Source organism: Trachurus japonicus, chromosome 8 (genome assembly GCF_045865225.1).
Source record: "Trachurus japonicus isolate A0001 chromosome 8, Traja_1.0".
Lineage (NCBI taxonomy): Eukaryota > Metazoa > Chordata > Actinopteri > Carangiformes > Carangidae > Trachurus > Trachurus japonicus.
In genome coordinates, this window is record NC_140914.1 from 21,400,936 (window position 1) to 21,413,007 (window position 12,072).

At 38.8% G+C, this 12,072-nt stretch overlaps 1 protein-coding gene across 2 annotated transcripts; it reads right to left on the minus strand.

Annotated features, from left to right (window-relative positions):
- Nucleotides 1-3,068: 3,068 nt before the first annotated feature.
- On the minus strand, nucleotides 3,069-10,926 carry LOC146983184 (phosphoribosyl pyrophosphate synthase-associated protein 1). Of its 2 annotated transcripts, XM_085784634.1 has the most exons (11): nucleotides 10,527-10,926; nucleotides 10,099-10,151; nucleotides 9,558-9,624; nucleotides 9,249-9,421; nucleotides 8,995-9,110; nucleotides 8,821-8,876; nucleotides 8,531-8,676; nucleotides 6,881-6,922; nucleotides 4,631-4,701; nucleotides 4,061-4,207; nucleotides 3,069-3,381 (listed from the first exon to the last, which is right to left on the minus strand). In XM_085784634.1, the coding sequence occupies exons 1-11, from the start codon at nucleotides 10,607-10,609 to the stop codon at nucleotides 3,223-3,225; spliced, it is 1,113 nt and encodes a 370-aa protein (XP_085640760.1). In that variant the 5' UTR covers nucleotides 10,610-10,926; the 3' UTR covers nucleotides 3,069-3,222. The 2 variants fall into 2 exon arrangements, with proteins under 2 accessions (XP_085640760.1, XP_085640761.1); XM_085784635.1 differs by lacking the exon at nucleotides 6,881-6,922.
- Between the last annotated feature and the right edge of the window lie 1,146 nt (nucleotides 10,927-12,072).

A 12,072-nucleotide genomic window follows, 5' to 3' on the forward strand; every position in this document is an offset into this window, starting at 1 on the left:
AACTCACAGCTGTCCTTAGCTAGTCCACAGCTACATACTAACTTGTCTTTTTGGCACATGGACGGAGACGCAGAGGCAGACTCAGGTGCGAACTATAAACTTTTCATTCAGGCCATTTCAACAACTTTGTATCCACACTTTAAGTTTAATTTCAGTTCATCATTTTGTAAATGCTTTAATCTCCTACCGTACATGAGGGTTTGAGCTTGTCTAGGCTCCTTGACTTGGTCAAAGCTCCTCAGTGTTGGATTGTTGCCTGAGAAGTCTTGAACAAGTGCAGGATCTCTGACTATTACAGCATAAGTGTTTATGTGGCATAAGACAGGCTACCTGTTGTAAAGTACCCTGTGACTGGTACGCCTCATGCAAGGTTTAAGGTATCTTATATGCATCTAAATTTTTCTTTTGATTTATTTTTTATCAATAATTCATTTTATTGTGCACTGAAACCTTTCTACGTTATATTATAATCATTAAAAGACGTCATTATTTGAATTGTTTTGTTTTGGTAAGGAATACAATCACAAATTATTTAGATAGACTACATAAAAAAGTGTTTGTCAACTTCAGGTGAAATATTTCAGGGGTAATACAGACCATACAAGGAGATATTGGGTTAGAATACACATGGAATATTAAGACCTAAAACCTGATGAAGTTGGACTTTCCCGTAGAGACAAGGCACAAGAAGAAACTGTTTTATTTTCACAGACACTGACAAACACTGCCAACGAAAAAAGAAGGTGTTTGAAGTATACGTCCTTGACATCGCAGATAAGTCGGGAGAAGAGTACATACAGAGAGGAAATCGTGAAATATGCTAATGGCATGTAAAATCTGAGCTGGTATTGCTTCAGTGTTTGAAACAAACAAGGTCCAACATTGTGCCAATGTCAATGGTATAATGCAAAGGTGGACAGTACAACAGTATGGAAGACATTCTCAACAAGCTCTTCTTTTTTTTTTGTTCTTGCAAGAACGTACACACAAATTAAATGTGCATTGGCGTATTCAGTTTATTTCCCCGAGCAAAAGGCTCAATCAGACTAAGCTAATTTCCCCTTGAGCTTCACTCTGAAATTCACTTGGAGGCCACAGAAAGGTGCACACGGTCAGGGAGACGCCACAATAATTGGGAGACCAACATCCAGACCATTTGCTGTTCATGGGTTTTAATTTACTGTAAACTGCTGCTGACAATTTTTCAGTTTTTTAGTGCACATTTCTTCCACACACACACAGGCTTTCATTCACTTTAGTACTGCATTCAAAAAGAAAAACAACTTAAATAGCTCAGCATATTGGATCTTGTCAAAGTTGTCACGGGAAGGTGATGCACCTGAAAGCCTGGAGCGATTCAAAGTCTAATGATTCGGTAGATTTAAAGTGTGAAGGACCGGCATTATCCAAATGAACCGTGTTGTTCAAAATTCAGGTTTAAAAGGAAAACAATGAGCCTGTGCGGACTCGCAGGAGACAGAGAACAGGCATCCCATGTCAGAATATGCAACCCCAGGTTGGGTGATTTTGAAGCGAGACTATTGTTTTAACGTAAAGTCAACAGCACAAAACCCAGTAGACTTCTCAAACCCATCCAGACTTTCAATTACATCACCAGATACTATTACTGTGACAAATACAATAACTTTCAAAAAACAGAATAAACTGACAGGAAACTGCTCTGGTTTTGTAAAACAATAATGTAGACTCTCTGCCATTTGTAGCAAATTGGCTATAACATGTAGAAAACCTGCCTGGTACTGCTTTTAGCTAGGTGTGTAACTCACATGTTGTGTGAGTTGCCACTGTCAGATAACAGATACCATCAAACCGTTAAAATAAGCACAGAAATATAGTATATTAAAGGGTCAGTTGGTTCCCTTCACAATCACAAGTAAATGTACTTCCTGCTTTCTGCCATTCACTTTTTAACTTCTGTTGCCACCACAGTATAATGGAAGTGAATTTAATTTGTGATGTAAATCTTTTAAATTCTTTAACACACAAGTTCCTCTCACCTCAATTGCACTGAGTGAGGAGCAGGGATCTCAGAAGCAGGTTTTATTTGCAGCTGTATTAAGAAGTGTAAGCCAGTTTAGGACAGATTTAACTAAGAGTGGGTTATTGAAATGCAGTTGAACTGACCACCAATAAAAAGTGATGGCTTATTTAGTTCTGCAGATGATAAAAGTCTTCATATGCCACACAGGACATCCTCCCAAACATTCTCAAAAATGGTGCAAAAAAAGGTGCATAAAAATATAGTCCGGGCATCAGTGAGCAGGAGTTTGACCAGTCTTACCTATGGTCTGAAATATCACAGTGCCAAGCAGCCCTGATCACAAGGGTCAGCAAAAGCATTGGGAAATGGTTTAAAGGGGCTATATGTTAGGTTTTTCTTCTACTACCACATGTGGTTTCTCAGCGGGTTCAGTCAGTGGTGATGGTGGCATACCAAGCTTCAGCCATCGCTGTGCGTACAATACAAGAGGTTATAATACACGTTCTGAGCAGTACTACTTCTTCAAGGCAGCCTGCATGCTACAGTACCTATAGGCATCCAAAGGTGATGAGGCTTTCCGGGCTAACCAGCTTGTTAGCATGCAAACTTCAGTAGAAGACAGGAAGTGATCGAAATAGTTTAGAATAGATAATAAATGGATTGCTTTCATCCACTGAGGTCAGCTCTTGGAGAGTTAAGAGGGTTGATGCTGACCTTTCTCAAGATGGTTAAGTAAACGGCTAACAGCTGTTATTGCTGGCTATGATGCAACTGCAAAAACTAACATATAGCTCCTTTAAAAGTACAGTCCTGTTACTCGAAACAGACCTGTTACTCTACCGCAGTGCAGACAAAATATCTTTTTAAATACAAAGCATCTTTTGTTCACTTTGGATCATCAATGAGCAGCAGGTTAACGACTGAATGCATCAAAGCTCCAAGTCACTGGTTTGCTATTTTATCATCCTTATGTAATAAGGACAAGATGCATTTCTCAACCGAAACAAAAGAAATACATTTTTACACCTTTTGATAAGAAGATAAATAGCTTTGGGTATATTCTTCAATTTCAGTTTCTTTAAATTATTTAGGATACATCTGATCCTGACATACACAAGACGTTAAACATGGCATAAGCAAGTTTTTACAGGCCTGGGAAGAAGTGCACCAGCCTTCAGTCACTACCAGACCCACCTCAGCCTCTCTCTGTCTGACACTTTCTAGTCGTCCACAGTGATGTTGCGGAACAAGTAAGCCATGGACTCTCCGTTGTGGATGCGGCGGATAGCTTCAGCCAGAATCATGCTGACATCCACAGTCTTGATTTTGGGACACTGCAGCTTCTGCACTTCATGGGGGACTGTGTTAGTCACCACCACCTGCAGACACAGTAAACACAGAGACTGGGCTTAGACTTGATGAGGCGGTTTCTATTTCAAATTAAAAAGGCCGTTACACTTAAAAATGCATTGTGGTCTTTGCTATTTTTGGTTTCCACTTCATTCACATGGGTTACCTGTTAATTTTCAGTGGCTACAGCAGCATTGTTTCTGTGCACACATTATACTATTATGGAATATCATTCTAACCTGATCTGTTGATGATGGTAGAGCTAGATTAAGATAAACAATGCCAGTGTATATGAGAAAATAGTGTGCAAGTGATATTATTAATATATGGATATGTTCTAAATCAAACAATCATAAATAACTAGAATACATCAATTACTTAAAATGAATTGTACATTTAAACTAAACTGGAATTATTTGTCTGCTGAAGAAGACTCAAGAGGAACTGAAACAGAAATCCAGCTGTTCAATGCGATGATATTTCATTTTTAACAATTCAGCTCTGCAACCCTTCAATACCAGGAAGTATCACACTTAACAATGTTTACTCATCTGTTCTTCATGAAGAACAAGCCCATTTTGCTGGTTTTGAATACATTTTCTTTGGTTTCTCATCCTTTGTCACTTCCCATTGACTGTAGCTTCTTATCGGCATCTCTCAGCAGGTACGACACAGGGTTTCCATCAAACACACGACTAGTATCCTCACCTCATCAATTGCAGATTCCTCTATGAGGCGTGGAGCATCTGCGGACAGTAAACCATGTGTGGCCATGATATAAATTTTATAGGCTCCTCTCTCTTTCAGGATCTCTGCAGCTGCAACAAAGTCACCCACATCATCTATAATGTCATCCTGGAAGAACACAGAAAAAAAGGAAAATACAATCAACACCCAAGATTTAACAACATCCCCCCTCTTCATCTCCATAATGTCTGTGTCATTGTGTGATTTGAGTTCACCTGAATGTTCAATGGTCACAATTTAATTTGGATTTTTCTACCTTGTTGGATACTGAATCTGATTCTACTCATTCTCTTTGTTATGAAAAACTAATGGGAGGGAAAGGGGGCTTTTGTTTTGGTTAGGTTTATTCATCCATTACACTTTAATATGATAGTTATGGAGGAAACCCACTTTAAATGCTGTACATGTGAACTAGAATAACAGAAGAGTAATAATTACGGGATGGCAGAACAGCTGAGAATGACAGCTCAACAATCTAACCGACAGAAACAGCACACATTGTGCTTTGATAACGTCTTGGCAGCGTCTTACCACAATAATGGCAATTCTCCCTCCCACGTCTCCGACAACAGTAATGGGAGGTTTCTCCTTGGCCATCATCACTGAAAAGGAAAGCAGAGCATGTTACCTGTCAGAGTACATCAAGACTGTTTACGTCTGGTACATTTCATTTCTAATCAAAAGGAAATCTCAGTAGATTGGGTAAAATGGGTTGAGAAAATGTTTCGCAATTTAGACAAATCTACACCACCCGAAATCATGGGGTCGTTATTGAATGACGACGTCATCGTATAAATTCTGTTAGAGCAAAACAATGTTGTGCTGAATTTAAAATAGCAAATCAAAAGCCGGTAATTAGCTTTGAGTAATTTCCCCCATTCTACCCCACCTACCCCTACGGGATTAAAACAGAAATGCTAAACTTAGTAAAGCACATGCCATGCAAAAAAATCAAATGACAGGGTTTTTCTGCCCAGGATACCCAATCAGAAGAAGGTAATGTACAACTGCCCGCACACACAGCCTCAGGCCTGGGCTGTGGCAGGCCCATGGCAGCAGTCTGCATGAACCAGTATGCACCAGACAGTCTTATTTCACACAGGACAACAGTGGCTGACAAGCAATGATGAGGGTTTCTTCATACACACTTGCCAATGTTCTGGGATCAGTCCTCAGTCGAACATCACTGCTGCCAGCGGCTACTTTTACATGCGCACAATAATCAGAATACAACTCACATGCCAGTCTCAGGGGATGCATTAGCTGCATTGTTTTGGAAAGAATATAGGATTAATTATTCATATCACAGCAGCTTCATTTGCCATTGTGTACAGGTCTGAGACATGATGCTGTCAATCATCACAATATGGGGTCCATACGTCTGTTTAATGCAATTCACTCCACCCCCAAGGCTGTGAGCAGCTCCAACTGACTTTGTCAAACATCAAATATCCTGTTGTTAGAATAACACTATGCAGGTAGATAGACTGTCACAAGAAAAAATGAAGACAGTCATTAAACTGCAAAAACATGTTGACGCTCACATGAAAATGCTCCCCCTTGTGACAGACTTAATAATAACAACATAACCTGCAACTAAAGTAAAATCGAAAATTAAACTGGGATGTGATCTGACGCTTTTGTTCTATGACCCAATTTAAATGGAGGCATTTTGAGTATTAGTGTGCATGTAAATGTGGTCATTCAAAAGGTATAAGGAAACAATCAACTGGTAAACAATCAGCCAGCGAAGCCGATTGTGAAGGGAAAAGTATAAAGAAGCAGAGAAAGGAGGAGCATGCCTTGCAGAACACTTTGCTGAATACCGTGAGTCCCACAGCATCAGAAAACCTGGCAGTGTCACATTCAGACTTCTAAAACAGCAAAAGCCACGTTGTTAGCAGTACACACACTTCTTAAAAAATTATGTTGTCTTCACAGCTTGCTGAGATACTGCAACAAGCTACCTGAGAAATGTTTGGTCAGATATCTTTGAAGGTAATTCAAGTTCAAGATGTTGATGGATTTCACTGGCAAATTTGTAACGACAGCACTGCATTTAGAAAACGTCTACCATAAAGATGACAGCAGAGCACTACACATCATTATTGGTGATTCTCTTTTACCACTGAGGTATAGCAAACTCAAACTTTGATTCTTGCTGTGTGAATTCAATAGTTTAACCAACACCAATCCTTCCACTCATAACGTTTCTCCGTCCCTCCGCTAGAGATGTAAGGTTTCAAAAGCATGCGTCATTGTTACCATCACATGCAGTTATGACCAAATGTTAATCAGGTTTTTGAGAGCAGGTTTAATATGGGTGCATCATGTGTTGATTGGCAAGATGAGTCCAGATATATAAGAAAGAAAAAAGAAAAAACATGTTTGGCATGATTTTGGTTTGATTTGTGGATTTCAAAATCAGAACACAACAAAACAAAGAGGGTTTTGGCCATCTTGTAGAACTAGCTGTCTGGAATCTTTGAAAGGTGCAGTTAACATAAATCCCTGTTTACTTCAAATCAAACATGCCATGCAAATAGCATATAGTATGGAGCACTGTGTAGCTGATTGGCCTGAAAAAAAGTTTTGTCAATGCAAAATTGTATAGGCACTAACAATCAGTCTGTGCAATTTCCACAAACTCCCCCCTCCTGAATCCAGACTGTATTTTCACAAGATGCAACACAAACCCTTCATCTACACATGCATGAATTGAGAAACCATTTGAGGAGGAATCATTTCATAGTCAGATGTAAGTTAAGTTTACGGCCGTACTTGGGAGCTCTATGCCAGGGAACGGGGCTTGTTGTTTGCCTGCTATTGCCAACAAATAAACACCACGTTAACACAAATGCACAAGTATTTGACATGACAAACACATGATGCCAAGACTTGGAAAATCCTCTCGCTAGGTTGAAAGAACTTGGAGAAAAAAAAGTCACATCAACAGATTAAACTTATTGTGTTAAAGTATAAAACAAGTTTTCTCAAGAGTTGAAGGCATTTGTTGATTGGCCTTGTGTCCCCAAGGAGGATTTTTTAAGTCAAGGGTAAGAATTAAACACAAGTAAGATTTTTTTTTTCTTATAACCAAATAATAAAGTGAACACAGGACGTAAATACTTTGGAGTCATTTGCCAATGACACAATCATTTGATATCTTGTCAAAATGAACTATTTATTGTACATGGCCTTATCAAAAATTAGCACTGCAATTATGTTTAATACTAAATGCCACTGTTTAATTAGCATTTCTTTAAAAACATACATATATACGTATATATATATATATACATATGTTTTTTAAGATCCCATATTTTTCACTTTTCTACCAAGTGGCCATATGAAGATAGATTTGTGGTTTAAAGTGCAAAAAATATTGTATTATAGTTTTAGTTTTGTTTTTCTCAGGCCTCTGGAGTTCTAGCATAAGTCTCTCTGACTGTTTTCTGGGTGATGCACAGCCAGGCCAACCACAGGTAATGGATTATAGCCCACTGCCTTAGTTTGGTTTGGTTAAAAGTCACTAGTAAATGTAAGTGGTGGTGCCAAGTAAGCATGAACTTAAACTTGACCCACTGCTCTATTTTTATCCATGGGAAGGTTTTGCAATGATATGCTGTATCAACCTCCTGCCATTTAACAACTGTGTAACATTTCCTCACCATTTCTCTGTCTTGTAACTTGTTAGTTCAATGACAGAATGACCACTGTGTTGCCCAGAACAGGTTAGACAGTGGGTGTGGGTGCTAGGAGACATGGCTGAGCCAGCAATCACTAAATTACTGATGCCTCGAGTCGTTTTAAGGCTCTGTTTCTGAACACAGGCTGTGTGCATTTAGATGTTTTCACTGTATTTATATAGCAACTTTGACCAGCTTCACAGATCTCATGGAAATGTCACTCTGTAGAATATGGGACCTTTAAATCAAGGTTTCTGCCAAGAAACAGGCAGGGCCTATTATTATTATTATTATTATGAGGCACGTCACTCTTTGTAAGTTATGAGTTGCAGCTTGCTGAAGATGCAGAATGAGTAGAAGTAGTGTATCTGTGGAATTAAAACATGCAGTAAGACAAAAATCAATTCCTTGGAGTATGGTTGATGGTATGAGAGAGAAACGGCAGATTCATCTCCAAATAGGTTTGCCCAAGTCAGACTGCATTAGATTGTACACTGGAGTTATATTATGAATGCACTGAAGTGTTGAGATATAAAACTTCAAAGCACTGAAGAATTACAGTATACAAGAAATTTCTATCTGAATTCAACCATGGTGTGACAAATAAAAAAAAACGGAGCCTATCCATGAGAAACGATAAACTGGAATCTGTAGAAGTAAAATCTATCAAGCAATGGACCTAGAAATCTGCAAAGAAAAGCTGAAACACCAAACAGCACTTTACAAAGATGAGTGTTCTTACAAGGTAGCTCCAGCCCTGTGTGTCCCGTGGTGTTGCGTACACAGGGTGGTGAGTGTCTCCCATCAGCCATGTCAGACTCTGAACACTGAGCCTCGCCGTGAATCACAGCCAGACCCAAACGCAGGCGCTCTGCATAGGACTGAGCCCTAGATGAAGATAACAGGGGAAACGGTAAATTACATACTGTGTGAGTTCTGGCACGATGCAGCCTAGTGTTTGTATTTTTACAGTGAGAAAATAAATTACAATTGTATAAAAACAGAAGATAGATTCTGTTTTCAATCATTTACCTCTTAGCTGCGGCTGGGGATTTTGCCACAATAATTGCATTTCGGTAATCAGGAATCTAAGAGGAAAAGGGAAAACACACAGCAATGTTTGTATCTGATTGATTGACTCATTGAATAGAGTTACCAACATCTATGCTTAAACATGCATAATAAATATGTGAATGGGATAACCACCTCCTCCTGGATGTACTGAATCAAAAAGGGGGAGGCACGCAAGTTGTCCACTGGAAAGCTGAAGAACCCTTGGATCTCCTTCTGATGCAAGTCCATGGTGATGATGTGTGTTAATCCTTCAAAGTAAAAAACAGATGAGTAGCACGGTATTTTACTTTAACCTATAAAAATAGTTTTCATCTGTGCACTGCAAACTCAACACCAGAGATAAAGAGATTTTTTAACAAACTTGAGATGCACTCTGTTGTGTTTACCTGCTTTGGCTAGCATTGAAGCTAACAACTTGCACACTATTGAGCCCCTCTTTCTCATCTTGCACTGCTTGCTGTAGGGGAAGTATGGAATTACTCCAATGATGTTCTTGGCGCATGAGGTCTTGAGGGCATAAGCCATAACCAGCAGCTCCATGATGGCCGTGTTGACATCCCTGTTTGTAGCAACAACAAAAAAAACAAAGTGAGAGAAGTACATCATTTAATCATTCCATTTTAAAAGGTTTGTGATGGTATAAACATATTTAAAATTCATGATGCAGTGCAAATCTCATGTCTTTCTACACTCACCTTGGTATTGTCTGGATGATGAAGATGGTTTGTCCACGAACAGATTCTTTTACATCCACTCTAGTCTCTGAACAAAGGAAAACACAAAATCAGACACAGTGACTTAAGACATATTTCTAGTTTAGTCGTTTTTTAGTAATTTCAGTAATCTTAAATACTCATGTTGATAAGGTTTTCATGATTTGATAATCAATTAGAGTGCAACTATTTTCTTATAATGAACAAGGTGCATCACATTCATTTTGCCACAGTCATCAATAATAAATATCCATGCCATATGCAAACATTCATTAGCCTATAGGCCAATAACTCCTCAAGGATTTATGGAACTAATCACCACAAACAGATTGGGTCTAAATCATAACATCACTGATTCACATTACATACAGTTTCATTTACAGTAATCACAATGGACTACTATTGTCATGTTGACTCGCACAAAATGTTATTTGCACAACTTTATATAACCTGAAGGGTTTACTTTCTAATAATTACAAGTAACATTACTGCATTTTTGTAGATGCCATAAAACTCGACTCACCTCTGTTGGATTCCTGAAACACCACGGACTTCCCAAGTTCAACTCCCAGTCTCCTGAGAAGCAAAAGTACACATTTACAGCTTCAGTGCAAAAGAAAAAGTGAGGTATAGTGATCACAAGATGATTCTGACTGACTCGCACACACACACAAAACAGCATGAGGACTTTACTGCATCATTTATTCAACACCAACACTATACTACTTCTGTTTATGTCTGCCCTTAGTAGGCAATGCTAATTCATAAAAATAAAAATAAAAACACTCAAGCCATCGATCCTCAACAGAAATGAACATAGTTAGCATTGACGAGGTTATTGTCTTCCCGATTGGCCTCGTGTAGAGGAAGAGCTCAGCAGCCTATATAATAGATTAATCATCAATCATTGGTAGCAGCGGTGGTGAAAAGTGCATGGCCGCTATTACTTACTCCGTTATCTTCTTGGCTAGTTCTGTGCATGCTACGGAAGAGTTGGCAGAAAAGACGCGATATCCACTCTTGGCGACATTCATTGTGGTTTTTTTCTCCCGGTGGTTTATTTCACAGTCCCCGGCAGCGGCTGCTCCTTTTTATCTGCTGACCGCTGCGTCTGTTTCCGATTATCCTGCTCTTGACGGTGACGCTAGCTAACCAGTTAGCCACCACCTCTCTCACACTGGGCTGCTGCTGGGTGAGCTAATTTCACGAGACGACCTTCAGTGTTCGTCACTAACTTGACTACAACATAGCTACAATGTGAGCACTAATTATAATCGTTAGTCTTGCAAATAACCCGGTTCTTCGCCGACAATGCACGGATACCTGTCACCCAGGTAGCACAGCAGCCTCTCCACTGTCCACACTCAGAGCTACGGAAGCTGCTTAGGCTCGAACGTGGCGGCTTCGCTTTTGAGTACCTGTTTTGATTGTGTCACCATTGAGCTTGAGTGGCTTTGTTTTCAAAATCAGTTTGAATTAAGTGCAAATAGATAAGACAATGTAAAATATACATGTAAAATGTCTGCATTCAAGGTATTTATTTAAGTAAAAGTATCCAAAATAGTAGTCAATTATCATCATGCTTTTCATCCAGAATGAAAATGCAGAACCTATTACCTAATGTAGCCAACTAGCACTTCAGGTGGTATTGTTTTCTTATCTAATGGGCTGCTTTGCATGCTATTGGGTATTTCAATCAGTAATACATACTGATAAATTCTATTGTATTAAAAAAAACAGAATTTTCAAAGAAGTAGGCTAACTAAAGTTTTATTTAAGCAGTGAGAAATACAAGTGGACTACAGCATAGGCCTACTTGAGTAGGTACTTGGCTACTTTTCATCCCTGTAATTGTTTATTGATTTATTTAGTTGTTGCTCAATGAAGACTAGAGGTTTCATACTTTAAACAGGTTAACACATAGCCTATGCTGTAAATCATATTTTAATTAGAAATCACGAGCTTGGCATCTTTTTATAATCCAATTGACACCTAATACATTTGGGACTGAAATATCCTTAAAAGCAGATGCCATACTTCCAGTGGAGAGAGAAATGGCATTTATGTCAAATTATGTAGCCTAGTTATTTTATGTAATCTAATATTTATGCTTCTCTCATCTCAAATAGCAGGATTACTGGTGGAATGATTGTCATATATTGGTGTATTTATGACATTTAATCAGGCTAAATGATGTATTAGGGTCATCATGAAAAAACACCTGTTGTACATATGGTGTAATAAAATATTTATAAATGGCTTTCAAAAATAGTATTTCTGGCAGCACAGAAGTGATGTTACTATCGGTGTCCACTAGGTGTCATTGGTTATTAGCCTGGTATCTGCTTGTATGAGTTATGCCTTTGGATGTTGTACCATAGTGATATATTGAGATCTGTTTTTCTTCTGGGTAGAGTGGGTGAAAGGTGTAACCTAACATGTGCTGGAGTCTCAGCTTTGGTGGGCGTGGACAGCAGAAATTAATCATAAAGCACTA